The 21,231-nt window shown below is 39.8% G+C and overlaps 3 protein-coding genes across 3 annotated transcripts; all 3 read right to left on the reverse strand.

Annotated features, from left to right (window-relative positions):
• Positions 1 to 2,031: 2,031 nt before the first annotated feature.
• LOC119727936 (tripartite motif-containing protein 45-like) lies at positions 2,032 to 2,782 on the reverse strand. The gene is made up of 2 exons (XM_038200016.1): positions 2,156 to 2,782; positions 2,032 to 2,067 (listed from the first exon to the last, which is right to left on the reverse strand). The coding sequence occupies exons 1-2, from the start codon at positions 2,771 to 2,773 to the stop codon at positions 2,032 to 2,034; spliced, it is 654 nt and encodes a 217-aa protein (XP_038055944.1). The 5' UTR covers positions 2,774 to 2,782.
• A 3,599-nt stretch (positions 2,783 to 6,381) lies between these two features.
• Positions 6,382 to 8,661, reverse strand: LOC119727937 (E3 ubiquitin-protein ligase TRIM71-like). Its single transcript, XM_038200017.1, has 2 exons — positions 7,222 to 8,661; positions 6,382 to 6,423 (listed from the first exon to the last, which is right to left on the reverse strand). The coding sequence occupies exons 1-2, from the start codon at positions 8,659 to 8,661 to the stop codon at positions 6,382 to 6,384; spliced, it is 1,482 nt and encodes a 493-aa protein (XP_038055945.1).
• Positions 8,662 to 13,118: 4,457 nt separating this feature from the next.
• On the reverse strand, positions 13,119 to 16,059 carry LOC119727938 (E3 ubiquitin-protein ligase TRIM71-like). Its single transcript, XM_038200018.1, has 2 exons — positions 14,617 to 16,059; positions 13,119 to 13,133 (listed from the first exon to the last, which is right to left on the reverse strand). The coding sequence occupies exons 1-2, from the start codon at positions 16,057 to 16,059 to the stop codon at positions 13,119 to 13,121; spliced, it is 1,458 nt and encodes a 485-aa protein (XP_038055946.1).
• Positions 16,060 to 21,231: the final 5,172 nt, after the last annotated feature.

Consider the following 21,231-nt stretch of genomic DNA (forward strand, 5'->3'; position numbering starts at 1 on the left):
GTACATGTATGTGGGCAACAAATCGTTCATCTCTCTTATGTTAAATACCAGTACAACATGTGCCAGATGTGCACATGTCATACATGCAAATGCATCCACATTATCACAAATGTGTACACACCAATGTCCGGTATAAATCATGGTTGTGATTGGTCAAAACTTCCTGGAGCGAGGCGTGTGGATATGTCTGTAATTGCCCACCTGTTTTCATGAGAAATGATGGAGAGTACCGTACATGTACTGGTAGCTGGAAATATGGATACTAAATGAATGTTGTATGATCAGTATTTACACTTGTAACATATCTTTAAGCAATACATATAGAAGTAGAGAAGAACTTGCGACACATGTGGGGTTTTTTTCTAGACTAATTGGAAATAATTATGTTTTTTTTTCAACCTACAATGTACATAGAACACCTCATGTAAAACATTTATAGTTATATTTCTGAGGCGATGTTATGAGTTTGAGACATGTCATTTTGGGAAATGGGAAGTTTAAAAAAAATATATCAGACTAGCGCTTCCATTTAAACACATGGAAATATGTACAACTGTACAAGCTCCAAATAAATGTGAACATATTATGACTACGGTTGATGTACATGTGTAAGATATAACACATGTAAACTTTCTATGTACATGTATACAATCCCATATCCTGCTCAAAGTGTTTCAAGTCTGTCCTGTTTGTGAAGTTGCAATCAGAAAGTTTCTGTACATCGCACACGTCCATGGATGCATGGAGCATCAATAATTTTCATGGATGTTTTGTAGATATTAAATGTCTTGATACCATTTTCGTTTTTCATTTTCTTTTTTCATTTTTCTTTTTTTCTTTTTTTCTTTTTTATTCCCTGCCTTTTGTTTTGATTGTTTGAACAATTATGTGTTGGCTGATATCTCTAAACCAAGTGATACATGTACATATACGTGAACTTGTCCATGTACATGTTCCACCTTGCTGTAACTGCTAATTTATGTGCAGGTGTGTATGTGATATCAAAATCACCCTGACAGTCCCATGAAGCAATGCACTTGCCATCTACACTGAAATGGCAGATTTGATCTGCAGCCAAAAGGTAAATATCACCTGCATCATCACAGCACAGCCCACGAGGATAACTACAACTTTGAGTAAACAGTTTGTTGCCATGTAAGTCAACAGCCATCAACAAATCCTCCTTAATGTTGGTGTAAATAAGTTGCTTGTTGCTGAACTTCAAATATGTATCAATCTTTGGAGCAGGCAGTGTTCTGACGAGGGAACCATCAGGGTTGTGTAGAGATATCTGTTCCTTGTCCTTGTAACCCACTGCTATCAGATTGCTGCTGTCCACTGCCAGGCACGTCGGCGTGCCGTCCACGCCGGCCTCTTTACCCGGTAGGAACTGATGAAGGAGCCGGTATTTAATGGTGAAGATCTTGACTGCAGGATTGTCTAGGATCAGAAGTTGATCATCCTTGTTGATGGCTAGAGCTGTTGCTTTCTGTATGTCATTAGGGTCATGGGGTTCGTTTGGTTGATCAGGGTCAGGTTTGTAGGTCTTTGTAGAAATCTCCTTCCCCTTTGGATCCAATGTACGCAGTTTATCACTGCATGTCACAACCATTTCATTTGTGGAGTATGCTGCTATATGCCCTGAGTACCATTTATCAACTTCAACTTCTGAAAAGGTCTTATCCCTCTCCCATTTCTCCTCCAAGAGCAGAGTCCCAAGCTGACCATCCTCTTTACTCTCCTTAAAGCCAAGGAATGACTTCCCATGCTTGATATTCAAACTCGTATGCACCTCCACCTGCTCATTCAAATCCCGCAGCATTTTCTTCTTGGACTTCAGGATCTCATAGCACGTTGCCGTAGTCATCACTTCATTCACTTCACCCACAATCTTCTCAGACGTTTCTGCATACGCAAATTCTGTATCTTGCTTAATGGCAATGGCCCTGGCCTCCATTTTGAGTTGTTTTTCTTTCTCTCTGATTTTGGCAATTTCCTTTTCTGCTTTCTGTGAAATTTGATAGTACGTTTTTACCAGCATCTTGTCAAGTCGGTAACGTAAATGTCCTGAAGAGGGGTTGGCAGAAATGAATCTTTGAATGCACTCTTCTGTTTTAGATACAGATTCATGTACTTCTTGTTCACATCTGCTAACCGCCTGGTCGATGCTGACGTGAGAATGTATGGATTCTTTGTGATCAATGTTTGTGCATTCACTGCATATGAGGACTTCACATGTGTTACAATACAGACAGAGATCTTGATCTGGATGCTTGAGACACTTGGGAACTTTCTTGAGTTCAGTGTCCTCTGTTATTTCTTGGGACTCAACAGGTAGCTCTGTCAAAGCTACAATCTTGTGACCCTTTGTCAGTACTGCCATTCGATTGTGTGCCTTCTGGCATTCTTGACAGAGATAATGCTTGCAATCCATGCATCGAGAAATTGCTTCATTTTCCTCATCACATGCCTGACACATGACTTTTAACCCCTGACCTTCAGTCTGCTCCAGTTGATTGATATCCTTTGATCCTCCAGGTAGCATGTCCACGCCAGCTTCAGTCAGGGCAGTTTCCTTTCGACACAATGGACAGACAATATTCTTGTCGTCCTTATTTTGTGTCAGTCTGAGTTCTTGCAGACATTTCAGGCAGAAGCTGTGTGAGCAGTCTAGCATCCTAGGATCCTTGTACTCAGTGTAACAGATAGGACATTCTTGAAGTTCCTTCTGAGTCTCATCCAAGACTAGATCAGTCACACCTCCTTCTGCCATCTTGCTCAGTTGTACTCTACATGAACCATATCAGAGTGGAAAGAAAAACAAACTTTCAACTTATGCATACTAAGATACTGTATAAATATAGACTGACTCGTGTTCAGTATACAGTGGAACGCCGCTATAACGAACATCGTTGGATCCACAGAAAGTGTTCATAGTAACGATCGTTCGGTATATTGATTTTGAACTGCTGGTTCCCTCTTTTGACCAATACAATGAGGAGTCCTCACAAAACTTTAGCTACGGGTGGTTTTCCCTTTTATTCCTTGGGCCGGGCGGTTTTCCCTTAATTTTATTCCTTGGGTGAATAATAGCCATCTATCGCTCTTCGACATTCAAACATGATGTAACTATGGGTCGTTCGATGTTTGGGAATTAAAAGTGGCCCAAATAGTGTTTAATACAACTGGTAGATTTTTTTGTTAATCTATTGACTTTTTTCAACAACACTGTGCGGTAGATTTTGTACATTAAAACCAGGAGCCAAGGAAGATGTTTGGTATAGCCGAATGTTCGGTATAGCAGCGTTCCACTGTAGTTCACTAACAGTTTGCATACCTGTAGATGTAAATATGTATTGAAATCACTTCAGTTTTACATGCACATAACAATATGAATTAGGTAAATAATCAAAGAACATCATGACAGTCAATATTTCTTCTTTGATACATGAGAGCATAATGCAGTCTGTCATGGTGCTATTTATTATATTCCCCTGTGCGGCTGCATTAAAGGGAATATACAACATCTGCAAACATCAACAAACAAAACTACAAAATTATTTTGCAATACCTTACTGGACTGTTAGCGAATGACTGTCTAAAACATCCTGTAAAATCATGGCACCTGGTGTGCTGACATTTTTAAGAATAGTGGTATTTTTGTATCAATTTTAAATTGGAAAAAGAAATGGCTTTTTTTTCAATTACTGCCCAGATACCATATTTAGTTAGTCTGAATATTGTTTGCAATCGATCACACATCTATGAACGGGTACAAGCCTTCTAGACTGGTTCCCTGACCTTACAATTCCCCCACGTCTGTAAATTGCTCCATTTCAATATAAGTGGCGTCAGGGAACCGGACTACAAGATAATGATTGTTTTCCTTGTTTTTTGTAGCATCTACAAACTCAAAACGTCAAACAAGTCAGTGTAACAATATTTGCTGTAAAATACTAACCCCCAAAATCCATCCATTTCTGAAAATTACAGCAAAGGCAAATGTATATTCCCATAACATTGTCCACCTACCTACAAGTTCAACAGGCCTGTTTATGGGTACAGTTTGAAGTCGTTTCCTGCATGCAGTCTGTCAGCAGTATCAGCCACACCCTACTATTACTACAACAGCACAACTGTATGTTGTGTACACGGATTGTCCAATACTGAATAGTGTTGTGGATCAAGAATTTAAGTTTGCCAGAAGATAGAGATAGGACAGTCAGAAAGAATCAAAGGACAATCCATTGTGTCTGCATGGGATACAGGGCCCCAAAAGCTAATTACATTGGCTTATTCCATTAGGGTCCCATGGTGCTGTATTTCTCCTGTGCTAGCTTGATTATCATCCTCCACTTACCTACAATGTAGCCGTTTTATGGGTCGAGTTCAAAACTTTTCCCCCCTTTATGTTTACAGTCTGTCAGCAGAATCAGCCACACCCTACATGTACTGCTACATGTACTACAACAGTGCTCACTGCTGTACTGTACGTGTTGTACACGTTGTATAGTGCCTCACTACCACAGTCAAGTTCACTTTACTGAGTTGTAACAGCTTTCATTGCGATGTCGCAATTGAACTGTTTCCTCATGAACATTATTTCTCATCCTCCACTTACCTACAATGTAGCCGTTTTATGGGTACAGTTTGAAGTTTTTTCCTGCATACAGTCTGTCAGCAGACTCAGCCACACCCTTCTTGTACATGTAGGCCCATGTATACTACAACAGCACGACTGTATGTTTTGTTCACGCATTGTCCAATATTACTGAATAGTGCCTCACTACCACAGTCAAGTGCACAGCAACTGCTGTCGTTGTGACGTACATGTAAACGTTGAACTATTTCCTCATGAACACAATTCCCAGGTTTTTATGAATAGCTTTTTATGAGACATCTCTGACCTCCAGCATATTGTTGTTGTGGCTAGGCCCAATTTCATAGAACCGCTTAAGCACAAAATTTGCTTAAGCACAAAAAATGTTGCTTAATATAATCACGTTACCCAAACTCCATGCGACTGTTATGCTAAGTAAACAACAGCTAAATACCAGTCACAAGCAATGTACATCGCAGTGAGTTTTGGCCGGTAACATGATTATATTAAACAAGGGTTTTTTGTGCTGAAGCAAATTTTATGCTGAAGTAGCTCTAGGAAATTGGGCCCTAGTTGGTGTCCTGTACTTGTACATTATACCCGGCTGCTCTGATGCATGTACATGTACTGTATAGGCAGAGGGAGTTTATAAAAAGTTGATGAGGATAACCTGTATGGGTTAAATTCCACCGGGTTGGGAAACAATGTGTCACATACCGGTATGACCATATCATGAAAAGCATGAATGCCTTGCTTTCAGTTCCTCTACATAATATTTGTTGTTGGGTGTTTTACTACTGCAGAAAGTTTTAAGTCATTGGAATGTATTTTGCCAAAGATATGGGCCAAATTGTCATTTCGGACAGAACATTGATACCGTGTCAATGTCAATGCCGGCAAGAAAAAAAAACGTGTAGAAAGTCTATGGGATTTGGAATAGAAAAACATGAAGAAGATAAAAAAATAATAACAAGTACAGCAACAAAGGCTTTTAATTCCCCAAGGTTTTGCGGAAAAGCCAATCAGATTTTCCACACATTTTTTTTTGTGTGTGGCAGAGAGGCCCAGTGCAAGTTATAGGCATTCTGTTACATGGGCCCATAGCACTGGTCTGGGTAACCATCCATAGTGGTTAAAACTCAAGATGAAACAGAACTCATCTGCAATAACCATTGTCATTGGTAATCATTGTCAATGAAATGTTTGTTTTCAGTGGTGCAAAACAATGTTACACGATCATTGAAATATAGTTTAATAAATAAACCACAGCAAGGAGAGAAGTAGTCACACTGTTTGGGTAAATGAATGGAGAACTGTCTTTTTTATTCTGAGCCTACAAATGCCTGATCAAGTTTAATGCTTGTGCTAACCCAAGACCAAGCTACTAAAACCAAAGGCTTCAATGCATACATGTGCTCATAATACAAAGCAGTTTAAAGTTAAGATAAAAGGGGCATTCAATTTAAAATATTGGGCGAAACCAAGATACAAAGAGGGCTTGGTTGGGAAGTTAAAGTTAGTGTTTCCGAATCTGCAATTAGAATGATCTACATTGTAGTCTCAAAAGAAATTTAATCGTCTGTTAAGAACATTCCAAGGTATAACGGTACATTCTTATGGAGCTGGCCCTCCATGATTTGCGTTTATTTTGGAAATGTTTAGCAAATCAATTTCAGCCCAATTTAAACGTTTAAACCTTTAGCAACGTCACACAGGCTGCATGTCACCTGCACCAGTGTTTGCACTCAAGCATGTTAGTTACAAGAATATACATTAAATAATTATGGTGCACTGAGCAAACGAAGGGCAGCATCGACACTGATCTACAAAGAAGATCATTCATAATGGACTGTCTTTTGCTTTGTAAATAAAATGTAACTGTACAAGCTCCAAATAAGTTTGCACATATGACTACGGTTGATGTACATGTGTACGATACTAAATGTAATATAACACATGTAAACTTTCTATGTACATGTGTACAATCCCATATCCTGCTCAAAGTGTTCAAGTCTGTCCTGTTTGTGAAGTTGCAATCAGAAAGTTTCTGTACATTGCACATGTCCATGGATGCATGGAGCATCAATAATTTTCATGGATGTTTTGAAGATATAAAATGTCTTGATACCATTTTCAGAAATTTGTTTATTTTTTATTCCCTGCCTTTTGTTTTGATCGCTTGAACAATTACATGTTGGTTGATATCTTTAAACCAAGTGATACATGAAGGTGTACACAAGCCAACGGCACCTGTCCCACCTTCCTCTACATGTAACTGCTAATTTATGTGCAGGTGTGTATGTGATATCAGAACCACCCTGACAGCCCCATGAAGCAATGCACTTGCCATCTGCACTGAAATGGCAGATTTGATCTGAGACCAAAAGGTAAATATCACCTGCATCATCACAACACAGCCCCTCAGGATCACTACAACTTTGGGTAAACAGTTTGTTGCCATGTAAGTCAACAGCCATCAACAAACCCTCATTGCTGTTGGTGTAAATAAGTCGTTTGTTGCTGAAGATCAAATATGTATCAATCTTTGGAGCAGGCAGTGTTCTGACGAGGGAACCATCTGGGTTGTGTAGAGATATCTGTTCCTTGTCCTTGTAACCCACTGCTATCAGATTGCTGCTGTCCACTGCCAGGCACATCGGCGTGCCGTCCATGCCGGCCTCTTTACCCAGTAGGAACTGATGAAGGAGCTGGTATTCCTTGGTGAAGATCTTGACTGCAGGATTGTCTAGGATCAGAAGTTGATCATCCTTGTTGATGGCTAGAGCTGTTGCTTTCTGTATGTCATTAGGGTCATGGGGTTCGTTTGGTTTATCAGGGTCAGGTTTGTTGGTCTTTGCAGAAATCAACTTCCCCACTGGATCCAATGTACGCAGTTTACCATTGTGTGCCACGACCATTTCACTTGTGGAGTATGCTGCAATATGGGTTGAGTTGTTCACGCTAGCAAAGGTCTCATCTCTCTCCCATTTCTCCTCCAAGAGCAGAGTCCCAAGCTGACCATCCTCTTCACTCTCCTTAAAGCCAAGGAATGACTTCCCATGCTTGATATCCAAACTCTTATGCACCTCCACCTGCTCATTCAAATCCCGCAGCATTTTCTTCTTGGACTCCAGGATCTCATAGCATGTTGCTGTAGTCATCACTTCATTCACTTTACCCAGAATCTTCTCAGACGTTATGGCATATGCAAATTGTTTATCTCGTTTAATGGCAATGTCTCTGGCCTCCATTTTGAGTTGTTTTTCTTTCTCTCTGATTTTGGCAATTTCCTTTTCTGCTTTCTGTAAAATTTGAGAGTACGTTTTTGCCAGCATCTTGTCAAGTCTGTAACGTGATTGACCTGAAGAGGGGTTGGCAGAAACAAACTTTTGAATACATTCTTCTGTTTTAGATACAGATTCATTTACTTCTTGTTTACATTTATTGAATGCCTCATCAATACTGACGTGAGAATGCATGGATTCTTTGTGATCAATGTTTGTGCATTCATTGCATATGAGGACTTCACATGAGTTACAATACAGACAGAGATCTTGATCTGGATGCTCGCGACATTTGGGAACTATCTTGAGTTCAGTGTCAGTTATTTCTTGGGACTCAACAGGTAGCTCTGTCAAAGCCACAATCTTGTGAGTTCTCAGTGATGCCAATCGATTGTGTGCCTTCTGGCATTCTTGACAGAGATAATGCTTGCAATCCATGCATCGAGAAATGGCTTCATTCTCCTCATCACATGCCTGACACATGACTTTTAACCCCTGACCTTCAGTCTGTTCCTGTTGATTGACATCCTTTGAACCTCCAGGTAGCATGTCCAGGCCAGCTTCAGTCAGGGCAGTTTCCTTGCGACACAACGGACAGACAATATTCTTGTTGTCCTTATTTTGTGTCAGTCTGAGTTCTTGCAGACATTTCAGGCAGAAGCTGTGTGAGCAGTCTAGCATCCTAGGATCGTTGTACTCAGTGTAACAGATAGGACATTCTTGAAGTTCCTTTTGAGTCTCATCCAAGACTAGATCGGTCACACCCCCCTCTGCCATCTCAAGTGGTCAGTAATACTCTATAAGAATGACAACAAATCTTTAAATGTATGTTAACTTGGCCTAGAGTGGCTGATGTTTAGTGGCGTACTCCACTAACAGTAAATATGTATGCAAGAACTATTTTATGCTGATGAAATCAACATCATGTACTGCACATACAAACATGTAACAGTACTGGTTCAGATATGAATCAAAGGAGAGTCAATGTTCTCTTGGATACAGAGCCCATTGCCATGGGGGTTCCATGGTGCTTTTTTATTTTCTTTACTGCATACTGTATTACTATACCTCATACATATTCATGACCAAAAGCTGAAATCTTACTGGTCAATGCAACATCACGTGCCAGGTGCTATTTTTGCTGTTTACCAAACGCACGCACCAGTATTCACGCACAGGCTAAATACGCACAGAACGCTGGTATACGCTGATGAATTCATGCTCTGATTGGATAGATTTTGCGTGACCTGTGACCTGCAAGTCTTCAGGGCCACGACCCTGCAAGGAATTTAAACGGCCGTTAAGACTGAGTCATCACTCTTTTTCCCATTTATAAATGTTTTTTTCCATTGAAAAGGGTAATAATGTAGGAAAATTTGTAAAACGTATTTTTTTTTGTAAATTTTCCATTCTCGTTACTTGCTCAGGCTCCGTTTTGAATTCACGATGAGTCAAATTGCATATTATGCGACGCTCAAAATTTGTCCACATGGTCCAAAATAAAAAATATATCACATCCGGTATAGGATGTGTGCATTTCTTTGGGAAAGTTTTCAGATAGCATTTGCGGGCATTGGCTAACAGAAACTGCGGTCTTAAACAGTCATGATAAGTTAACCAGAATGTCATCCCCACTTCCTTCACAAGATTCTGTGAAGCTCATTAGCGTGTCCCAGTGCACTGTTTGCAGGCCGGGCAGGGGGTACGAGCGAACCTATAGCTACACATGAAAAGATGGTTGCACACGTAAATGATAATAAGTGTTTTCCAGAGCTCAATGATGCCGAATTGGAGAATATATTGTGAACAATAAAGATGCCTCCTGTACTAAAAAAAAAGAAAAGTTGTCCATGAACGAATTTTGTATTTACAACCGTAGTTACTGTATTGCAAACGAACTGAACTTTTCAGAGGTTGTGAGCATTAGGAAAGATTTCCATATACGAAGTTCATTCAACCCTCTGTGTACAAACCCTATGAGAGTGGACTGAAAAATTCTAAGTGTTTTCTAAGAAAATGCTTGTATTTTCTCACGGCTCAAATTGACTTTGATGACACGAAATTGCTATCTGGGGGCTTGTTAGTCAATACAGAGGAAAATTAGTGAACTTCGCATATGGTAATCTTGCCGAGCATTATTTTTCTGGTGAGCTGGACAAGTTTTTTTCAAAGATTTTTTGGCCGCGAGGTGCACTGCAGGAAAATTTGGCAACTGAATATGTATGAGGTATAGTAAAACAAATATAACATGGTTTATTTGGGGTGGACAGTCGATATTCGCTCCCCTCAGTATTGGAAACTGACAAACTAGTTCCCGAGGCAAAACTTCCAATACCTTGGGGAGCGAATATCAACTGTCCACCCTCAAACCATGTTATATTTGTGTAATGTCATCCACTTACCTGTACAACGTATTGTAGTTGTTTTCTAGGTACAGTTTGAAAGTCTTTTCCTGTATGCACTCTAGCTGTCAGCAGATTATCAGCCACACCCTACTTGCACAGCACTACTGTACGTTTCTGCACACGTACGTGTACTATGTACATGTACTAACATACACCATCACTTCCTAGCTAAGCTTCCGTTGTGACGTCACAGTTGAACTGTTTTCCTCATGAACACAATTTCTCATATTGGGAATTCCCCGATTTGTATGAAAAGCTTTTCATAGGACTCGTACCTCTGACCTCAAGCATGTATACATGTACAGTACTTGTATGTTGTTGTCAGTTGTGTATACGCACATGTATGCCCATTCTTGTTCACTGTACCCGGCTGCTCTTGTGCATGGTGTATGGGTCTGTGTATTACAGTTCTAAAAAAAAAAAAATTGAAACAAGACTTTACGATGGTAAAATTTCTAGCAAATGGTGATGAATAAGGCCCACCTCATATTTAATGTTTCAAGAAATATAAAAACATTGAATGGTCCACGAAATGATTTTTACTCTGGAGCATATTTGAGGAAAGTATCCATTCTTCTTAAATGTATAAAAACTATGAGTCATCTTTCTTTTTTGGGTGATCTGTTTTGCAAAGTGCACTTTTTTGAATCATTTAAAATGTTTCATGCTTTTCCTGACAACAGAGGGCGCACAGGGCTGCCAACTTTGAGTAAGAGCTGAGAGTGAGGATTTGGCGATGGAGCTTGATCAGAACTAATGCAAGCGCAAAGCGTGAAGCCCTAACGGCGTGGGTATGGGGCCCGCTGAATTAGGCCCCCCAAAAAACGTTCCATTCTAGACGATCTGTGGTGCGATATGAGGCAATTTCCGACCACTTTAACCGATTTATTTTAGCAAAAGATCATCATTTAAACATCATTTTTCCAGGCTTTTTGTTTCAGCATGAGAAATCCTGCGGGTGCGTGAGAGAGTGTGAATAACCTGAAATGCGGGAGTCTTACCGCTATGCCTGAGAGTTGGCAGGCTTGGGCACAGTTGTTGTGATGTCACCTTTAGGCCCACACCCTTCAGATTAGAGTTTTTCTTCAAATTGTAAACCCAAAAATCTGCTTATTGTAAACATTTGTGCTGATTACAATGTAAAGCTTTCTCAAAGTCTTGCTGTCAGGTACTGAAATAACAAATGAATCACTGTAAGCAGAATAGTAACCCCATCCAACCCCCATACTTCTGGTGACTGTTTATGCTGTCGCAGATGTGACACAGAAGTTTCTGCCTTGAATGAGGTACATCACAGTTTTGCTCATGAAATTGGCCGGAGCATGAAAACCAAAAAGTCACCAAACTGCACTAAAAATGGCAATATAGGATTAGAAAGTAAAGTTAAATGGGACACCAAAACAATGATTGCATTAAAGCAAATTCCATTTTTTGCCTTTAAACGTAATAGAAAACTGTACATCTATCAAAAACCCTTCAACGTTAAATACAGTACATATTAAATAGTCATTTCACCGTTTAGTGTTATATCCCTCCTCGACAATTAAAATTCACTTGCATTCATCACCCAGTGGTCAAAACCCATTCAGTTACCAAAAAAAGATTTGAAAATAGTTCTTTACAAAATTGGAGAAAAATTCGCCCTACAGACTTATGCTATAGATCTTTATCATGCTGCCACCATTTCAGTCATGTTCCCTGTGTTCAATAACAGTACTGAATGATAATGTTTTTGTGCAACAAGGAACCAGACTATTTTTCCTTCCAGCCTTACTTTGGTTACGTTGATTTGAATGGGGAAAAATCACGATGGCAGCAACATGATCATGGTCTATATGACCAGAATAAACCATATTACTGAGGTGGAAGCACGTTTCTTCACAGGTACATGTAGTATGCGTGCATTCAGTACTCTGGACTTTCAACCAAGTGGGTTTTCTATAGTTAGAGTTTACAATATTATCTCTATGAAAACACATTAAAACGTATTGCTATTATTCAAAACATAACGTTGATGATGAAAAATGTGGCAACATTGCTTCACCGAGGTTTACCACGCCCACTCGGGGTCAACATGTAAATTGAGGTCAAAGTAATACAAATTAGTACATAACCCTTTTACCGTCGAACGATAGAATTCGTACAATATGAATATTCAAAACCTGACTGCACATGTATAATGAACCCTTCTGAAAAATACGTCACTATTGAAGGCGCACTGATCCTTTGTAAGATTCACAGCAACGTTCTACGATGATAAAGCCTGATCATGCTCGTTGATAAATCTGTCAAGTTTTCGCTTTAGGATTCCACCCTGAGCTAGTGGGTGCCAAGACTCTACCCAGCTCTTCCATGGCACCCCGCTAGTGTAAAAGCTCATGAACCAGATTTAGTCAAGAAACAGTTTAGACACCAAAAACCAATCAGTATCACAACTTTAAATTAGTGAAAAGTTCACACTTTCCAACCTTTCTTCTGGAAATAAGGTGTAGGCCTTCACCTTTAATTTCCATTGTTTGTTTTTTTAACAGTTTGTGTATTAAAGCGTGTTTTTGAACCCCATAAAGTTGTAAGCATTAGAAAGTGTGTATAAAAGCCAGAAGAGATCAAATTGTCCACACATTTTTCCATGGGCGGCAGTAAGGCCAAGTGCAGTTTAAAGAGGCAGTCTAGTATCTGGACCCCATTTGTGGTGCTTGGCCTGGGTAACCATAAGTAGTGGTTGAAACTCAAGATGAAGTGGTTTTTTTTTTTCAATGGCAATCATTGGCAATGAAAGGTTTGTTTTTACTGGTGAAAAACAATGTTACGCCGTCATTGAATGCAGGTTCAAAAGATAATCAACTACAGCAAGAAGGATAGAAAAAGTCAAACTGTTCGGGTAAATAAAGGGAGAATCATCATTTATTCTGAGGCTACAAATGCCAAATTGAATGCCTCATCAATTACCCAAGACCAAACTACTAAAACCAAAGGCTCCTTTGCATACATGTGCTCATAATACAAAACAGTGTAAAACTTAAGATAAAAGGGTCATTTAATTTAAAATGTTGGGCAAAACCAAGATACAAAGAGGGCTTGGTTGGAAAGTGAACTTGAAAGTTAGTGTTTTTGAATCTCCTATAAGAATGAAGCTGATCTAATCTCAAAAGAAATTTCATCATTTGTATAGAACATTCCAAGGTCAGTACAGTCTTATGGAGCTGGCCCTCGATGATTTGCGTTTATTTTGGAGATGTTTAGCAGATCTATTTCAGCTCAATTCAAAGGGGCACTAGGTCCTGAAATCCCCGAAAATTTCATGTTCTGGATCGTTTACTTATCGTATTTCAAACATCTGGTTCAAAGGAAACCAACCTAACTAATGTCTTACCGTTCCCGAGAAAAGACGAACAAACCTCGGTTGTTTACATCAGACATGACGGAGTACGAATACGTTTTCCTGTCGTTTTCACTTTTACTCAATGTACGTACCGTTTTTTAGTCAATGTACGTACAATATGTATATATACACAGCACCGTGATCGCAAACAGCGCGCGGTGACCAATCACCAATGCACAAAATATGGTTTCTAAATTCTTACACGTCCGCAACAGGCAAATCACATTATGGATGAAATCACAACTAGCATCAAAACATCTCAAATTTTTGGGGTCGCAAAAGTGGACCCCGAAATTAGTTCACGCACGCATAATACAGGATTAACACAAAAATGCCCAGCTTTGAAAGGATAGTTGTGTGGATGTTTATATCCTATTTTTAAACGTTCTTTCAGATTAACATCATTTCGTTCAAAGCGCGTTTTGTAGCCCAATTGGGCTGTTCTAGGACCCAGTGTCCCTTTAAACGTGTAAACCTTTAGCCACGTCACATCTTTTTTATTCCCTGCCTTTTGTTTTGATCGCTTGAACAATTACAAGTTGGTTGACATCTCTAAACCAAGTGATACATGAACATGTACATCCACCCTCCTGTAGCTGCTAATTTATGTGCAGGTGTGTATGTAATATCAGAACCACCCTGACAGTCCCATGAAGCAATGCACTTGCCATCTGCACTGAAATGGCAGATTTTATCTGAGGCCAAAAGGTAAATATCACCTGCTTCATCACAACACAGCCCATGAGGATAACTACAACTTTGAGTAAACAGTGTGTTGCCATGTAAGTCAATAGCCATCAGCAAACCCTCCTCGCTGCTGTTGGTGTAAATAAGTCGCTTGTTGCTGAAGATTAAATGCGTAACAATCTTTGGAGCAGGCAGTGTTCTGACGAGGGAACCATCTGGGTTGTGTAGAGATATCTGTTCCTTGTCCTCGTAACCCACTGCTATCAGATTGCTGCTGTCCACTGCCAGGCACGTCGGCGTACCATCGACGCCGGCCTCTTTACCCGGTAGGAACTGGTGAAGGAGCTTGTATTCCTTGTTAAAGATCTTGACTGCAGGATTGTCTAGGATCAGAAGGTGATCATCCTTGTTGATGGCTAGAGCTGTTGCTTTCTGTATGTCATTAGGGTCATGGGGTTCGTTTGGTTTATCAGGGTCAGGTTTGTAGATCTTTGCAGACATCACCTTCCCCTCTGGATCCAATGTAACCAGTTTATCAGTGTGTGCCACAACCATTTCACATGTGGAGTATGCTGCAGTATGGGTTGTGCCGTACACACTTGCAATGACCTCATCCCTCTCCCACTTCTCCTCCAAGAGCAGAGTTCCAAGCTGACCAACCTCTTCACTCTCCTTAAAGCCAAGGAATGACTTCCCATGCTTGATATCCAAAATCTTATGCACCTCCACCTGCTCATTCAAATCCCGCAGCATTTTCTTCTTGGACTCCAGGATCTCATAGCACGTTGCTGTAGTCATCACTTCACTCACTTTACCCACAATCTGCTCAGACGTTTCTGCATATGCAAATTCTGTATCTCGTTTAATGGCAATGGCCCTTGCCTCCATTTTGAGTTGTTTTTCTTTATCTCTGATTTTGCTAATTTCCTTTTCTGCTTTTTGTGAAATTTGAGAGTACGTTTTTACCAGCATCTTGTCAAGTCGGTAGCGTAATTGACCTGAAGAGGGGTTTGCAGAAATGAATTTTTGAATGCACTCTTCTGTTTTAGATACGGATTCATGTACTTCTTGTTTACATCTGCTGACCGCCTGGTCGATGCTGACGTGAGAATGTATGGATTCTTTGTGATCAATGTTTGTGCATTCGTTGCATATGAGGACTTCACATGAGTTACAATACAGACAGAGATCTTGATCTGGATGCTTGAAACACTTGGGAACTTTCTTGAGTTCAGTGTCCTCAATTATTCCTTGGGACTCAACAGGTAGCTCTGTCAAAGCCACAATCTTGTGAGTTCTCAGTACTGCCATACGACTGTGTGCCTTCTTGCATTCTTGACAGAGATAATGCTTGCAATCCATGCATCGAGAAATAGCTTCATTTTCCTCATCACATGCCTGACACATGACTTTTAACCCCTGATCTTCTGTCTGCTCCTGTTGATTGACTTCCATTGATCCTCCAGGTAGCATGTCCACGCCAGCTTCAGTCAGGGCAGTTTCCTTTCGACACAACGGACAGACGATATTCTTGTCGTCCTTATTTTGTGTCAGTCTGAGTTCTTGCAGACATTTCAGGCAGAAGCTGTGTGAGCAGTCTAGCATCCTAGGATCCTTGTACTCAGTGTAACAGATGGGACATTCTTGAAGTTCCTTCTGAGTCTCATCCAAGACTAGATCGGTCACATCCCCCTCTGCCATCTTGCTCAGTTGTACTCTAGGCCTACATGTACCATATAAGAGTGGAAAGGAAAACGATATTTCAACTAATATCATCATACTATAAGATGCTGTATAATTATAGACTGACTCATGTTCAGTATACAGTTCACACCACTATAACGAACATCGTTGGATCCACAGAGCGTGTTCGTAATAGTGATTGTTCGGTATAGTGATTTTGAACTGCTGATACCCTCTTTCAAGGGCGGATCCAGGGGGAGGCATAGGGGGCCATGGCCCCCCCCCCAAAAAAAAAACGAAACCAATTTTTTATTTTTTTATTTGACATCGCAATAAAGGCAGGCAATGAGTACACCACCATCTTTTCCTCAAAAAAACATTGGTTAAAGTGGTCAGAAATTGCCTCAGATCGCATAACAGAGCATCTAGAATCCAAATTTTTTTCGGGGCCCTTAAGCGGGCCCCAAACCCCACGCCATAATTTTTTTGACACACTTTTTTGGGGGACCCAATTTTTTGTTGGCCCCCCCCCCCAAAAAAATTGTGTTCTGGATCCGCCCTTGCCCTCTTTTGACCAATAGTGAACTGGCATTTATCACATCCCGCGGCCGCACGAGGAGTCAACACAAAACTTTAGCTATAGGTGGTTTTCCCTTTATTCCTTGGGCCGGGTGTTTTTCCCTTAATTGTATTCCTTGGGGAAATAATAGCTGTCACTCGTCGCCATTCACACACGATGTAACTATGGGTCGTTCGATGTTAGGGAATTAAAAGTGGCCCAGATTTAATACATGTACAATCGGTAATTTTTTTTGACCGTTTTCAACAACAATGTTCGGCATGTTTTGTACATTAAAACCAGGAGCCAAGGATGATGTTCAGTATTTCCGAATGTTTGGTATAGCGGTGTTCGGTAAAGTGGTGTTCCACTGTAGTTCACTAATAGTTTGCATACCTGTAGATGTAAATATGTATTGAAATCACTTCAGTTTTATGCAGATGCAATCAAAAACATACATGCACATAACAATATGAAGGTAATTAATCAAAGAACATCATGACAGTCAATAATTTTTCTTCTTGGATACGTGAGAGCACATTACAGTCTGTCATGGTGCTATTTATTATATTTGCCTGCGCTGCTGCATTACGACATTTGCACGTATCAAAAAACAAAACTACCAAATTCTTTTGAAATACCTTACTGGACTGTTAGTGAATGACAGTCTAAAGCATCCTGTGAAATCATGGCACCTGGTGTGCTGACATTTTCAAGAATAGTGGTATTTTTGTATCAATTTCAAATTGGAAAAAAACTGGCTTTTTATACCATATTTACTTATTCTGAATATTGTTTACAATCGATCACACATCTATGAACGAGTACAAGCCTTCTAGACTGGTTCCCTGACTTTACAATTCCCCGACATCTGTAAATTGTGCCATGTCAATTTAAGTGGCGTCAGGAAACCAGACTACAAGAACACGATTGTTTTTCTTGGTTTTTCTAGAATCTACAAACCCAAAACAAGTCAGTGTAACAATATTTGCTGTAAAATACTAACCCCCAAAATCCATCCATTTCTGAAAATTACAGCAAAGGCAAATGTTGTATATTCCCATAGCATTGTCCACCTACCTACAAGTTCAACAGACCTGTTTATGGGTCAGTTTGAAGTCGTTTCCTGCATGCAGTCTGTCAGCAGTATCAGCCACACCCTACTATTACTACAACAGCACGACTGTATGTTGTGTACACGGATTGTCCAATACTGATTAGTGCCTCGCTACCACAGTCAAGTGCACAGCAACAGCTGTCGTTATGACGTCACAGTTGAATTGTTTCATCATGAACACAATTTCTCATATGGGGAATTCCCAGGTTTTTATGAATAAGCTTTTCATGAGACACCTCTGGCCTCAAGCCTATTGTTGTTGGTTGTGGCTACCGGTAGGTGTTCAGTACTTGTACATTGTACCCGGCTGCTCTTGTGCATGTAGGCAGATGGATCGATGTATAGAAAAAGTTTATGAGGATAACCTTTATGGGTTATTCCACCGGGTTGGGAAACAATGTGTGACATATATGACCATATTATGAAAAGTATGAATGCCTTGCTTGCAGTTGCTCTACATAATATTTGTTGTTGGATGTTTCACTACTGCAGAAAGTTTGAAATCATTTGAATGTAATTTGCCAAAAATATGAGCAAAAATGTCATTTCGGACGTAACATTGTACTGTGTCAATGTCAATGCCGGAAAGAAACAAAACGTGTAGAAAGTCTAGGGGATTTGGGATAGAAAAAGATAAAGATGAAATAAAAAAGCAAAAAAAATATATAGTACAGAAACAAAGGGCTTTTCTGCAAGGTTATGCGGAAAAGCCAATCAGATTTTCCACACATTTTTTTTCGTGGGCCGCAGAGAGGCCCAGTGCATGTTATAGGCAGTCTGTTACATGGGCCCATAGCACTGGTCTGGGTAACCATCCATAGTGGTTAAAACTCAAGATGAAACAGAACTCATCTGCAATAACCAATGTCTTTGGTAATCATTGTCAATGAAAGGTTTGTTTTCAGTGATGCAAAACAATGTAACACAATCATTGAAATGCAGGTTAAATAAATAAACCACAGCAAGAAGGAGAGAACTAGTCAGACTGTTTGGGTAAATAAATGGAGAACCATCATTTTTATTCTGAGGCTACAAATGCCTGATCAAGTTGAATGCTTGATCAAATACCCAAGACCAAACTACTAAAACCAAAGGCTCCAATGCATACATGTGCTTATAATACAAAGCAGTATAAAAGTTAAGATAAAAGAAGTATTTTATTTAAAATGTTGGGAAAAACCAAGATACAAAGAGGGCTTGGTTGGGAAGTTAAAGTTAGTGTTTTTGAATCACCAATAAAAATGAAACTGATCTACATTGTAGTCTTCAAAAGAAATTTAATCATTTGTATAGAACATTCCAAGGTATGTAGTGGTACATTCTTATGGAGCTGGCCCTCGATGATTTGCGTTTATTTTGGAAACATTTAGCAAATCTATTTCAGCCCAATTTAAACGTTTAAACCTTTAGCCACGTCACGCAGACTGCATGCCACCTGCACAAGTGTTTGCACTCAAGCATATTAGTATACAAGAATATACATTAAATAGTTATGGTGCACAGCAAACGAAGGGCAGCATCGACACTGATCTACAAAGAAGATCATTCATAATGGACTGTCTTTTGCTTTGTAAATAAAATGGTTTAAAGGTGTCCTTTAGTATTATTTATTGTGTGTGAAATGCCTACCAGGGCAGATACAGCAAACATATACAATGCAGGTTTGGTTTAAACAGTTTGTTCAATTAATTGTAAATGGATTAAGAATGTTTATCGTGTAAATGTTTAAACGGCACCCTTTACCACCAACCACACACAAGGGCAACAGCATGCCCGCCTCTCATGTCCTAGCTGCTCTACTCATTTTCATAATACAAAACAGTCTCAATATTTGAGAAAAGTGCACAGAAACTGCAGTGAACCAAGTTACAAAGAAGGCTTGGTTGGGAAGTTTAACTTGCTGAAGTTTGTGTTTCTGAATGTCAAATAAGAATAAAGCTGGTCTCATCTGTTTTACCATAAAAAAGGGATCTATTGAAAAGAACATGAAGTACATACTTCGTCTCATGGAGATGACCCTCGATGAATAGACCATTCTATTTGGCACCGCCCACCATGCATGTATGTGGGCAACAAATTGTTCACCTCTCCTATGTTTAATACCGGTATTACATGTGCCAGACGTGCACATGTCATACATGCAAATGCATGCACATTACAAAATGTGTACACACCTATGTCGGGCATAAATCATGGTTGTGATTGGTCAAAACTTCCTGGAGCAGGGCGTGTGGATTTGTCTATAATTTCCAACCTGTTTTCATGACAAATGGTGGAGTATGGTACATGTACTGGTAGCTGGAAATATGGATACTAAATGAATGTTGCATGATCAGTATTTACACTTGTATCTTTAAGCAATACGTGTAGAAGTAGAGAAGAACTTGCAACATATGCAGGTTTTTTTCCAAGACTGATTGGAAATATTAAGCTTATTTTTCAACCTACAACCTTTCAATGTACATAGAATACCTCATGCAGACATTTATTGTTATATTTTTGAGGCGATGTTATCAGTTTAGGACAAATTTTGTCCTTTTGGGAAAAAAGAAGTTTTAGAAAAAAAATCAAACTAGCGCTTCCATTTTAAACACATGGAAGTATGTACAACTGTACAAGCTCCAAATAAGTTTGCACATATGACTACGGTTGATGTACATGTGTAAGATACTGAATGTGATATAACACATGTAAACTTTCTATGTATACAATCCCATATCCTGCTCAAAGTGTTTTCAGTCTGTCCTGTTTGTGAAGTTGCAATCATAAAGTTTCTGTACATTGCACATGTCCATGGATGCATGGAGCATCAATAATTTTCATGGATGTTTTGTAGATATATAATGTTTTGATACCATTTTCGTATATTTTTTTCTTTTTTATTCCCTGCCTTTTGTTTTGATCACTTGAACAATTACATGTTGGTTGAGATCTCTAAACCAAGTGGTACAGGTAGAGATACCGGTTCACAGGCTCAAACCTTTTAAAGTCAAACCCTGCTGTACATGTAACTGCTAATTGATGTGCAGGTGTGTATATGATATCAGAATCGCCCAGGGAGCGCAATGAAGCAATGCGCTTCCCATCTGCACTGAAATGGCAAATTTGATCTGAGGCCAAAAGGTAAATATCACCTGCACCATCACAACACAGCCCACGAGGATAACTACAACTTTGAGTATAAAACAGTTTGTTGCCATGTAAGTCAACAGCCATCAGCAAACCCTCCTTGCTGTTGTTGGTGTAAATAAGTCGCTTGTTGCTGAAGACCAAATATGTACCAATCTTTGGAGCAGGCAGTGTTCTGACGAGGGAACCATCTGGGTTGTGTAGAGATATCTGTTCCTTGTCCTTGTAACCCACTGCTATCAGATTGCTGCTGTCCACTGCCAGGCACGTCGGCGTGCCGTCCACGCCGGCCTCTTTACCCAGTAGGAACTGATGAAGGAGCTGGTATTCCTTGGTGAAGATCTTGACTGCAGGATTGTCTAGGATCAGAAGTTGATCATCCTTG

The sequence above is a fragment of the Patiria miniata genome, unplaced genomic scaffold (genome assembly GCF_015706575.1).
Source record: "Patiria miniata isolate m_02_andy unplaced genomic scaffold, ASM1570657v1 HiC_scaffold_20, whole genome shotgun sequence".
Lineage (NCBI taxonomy): Eukaryota > Metazoa > Echinodermata > Asteroidea > Valvatida > Asterinidae > Patiria > Patiria miniata.

Coding starts and splice junctions, on each gene's coding strand:
- LOC119727938 (XM_038200018.1), bottom strand. CDS start 16,059: ATGGCAGAGGGGGATGTGACCGATCTAGTCTTGGATGAGACTCAGAAG.
- LOC119727937 (XM_038200017.1), bottom strand. CDS start 8,661: ATGGCAGAGGGGGGTGTGACCGATCTAGTCTTGGATGAGACTCAAAAG. Junction 6,424..7,221: donor ACAGCAGCAATCTGATAGCA/GTGGGTTACAAG, acceptor TCTTCTTTGTAG/ATCAGTGTCGATGCTGCCCT.
- LOC119727936 (XM_038200016.1), bottom strand. CDS start 2,773: ATGGCAGAAGGAGGTGTGACTGATCTAGTCTTGGATGAGACTCAGAAG. Junction 2,068..2,155: donor ACGTCAGCATCGACCAGGCG/GTTAGCAGATGT, acceptor ACCCCTCTTCAG/GACATTTACGTTACCGACTT.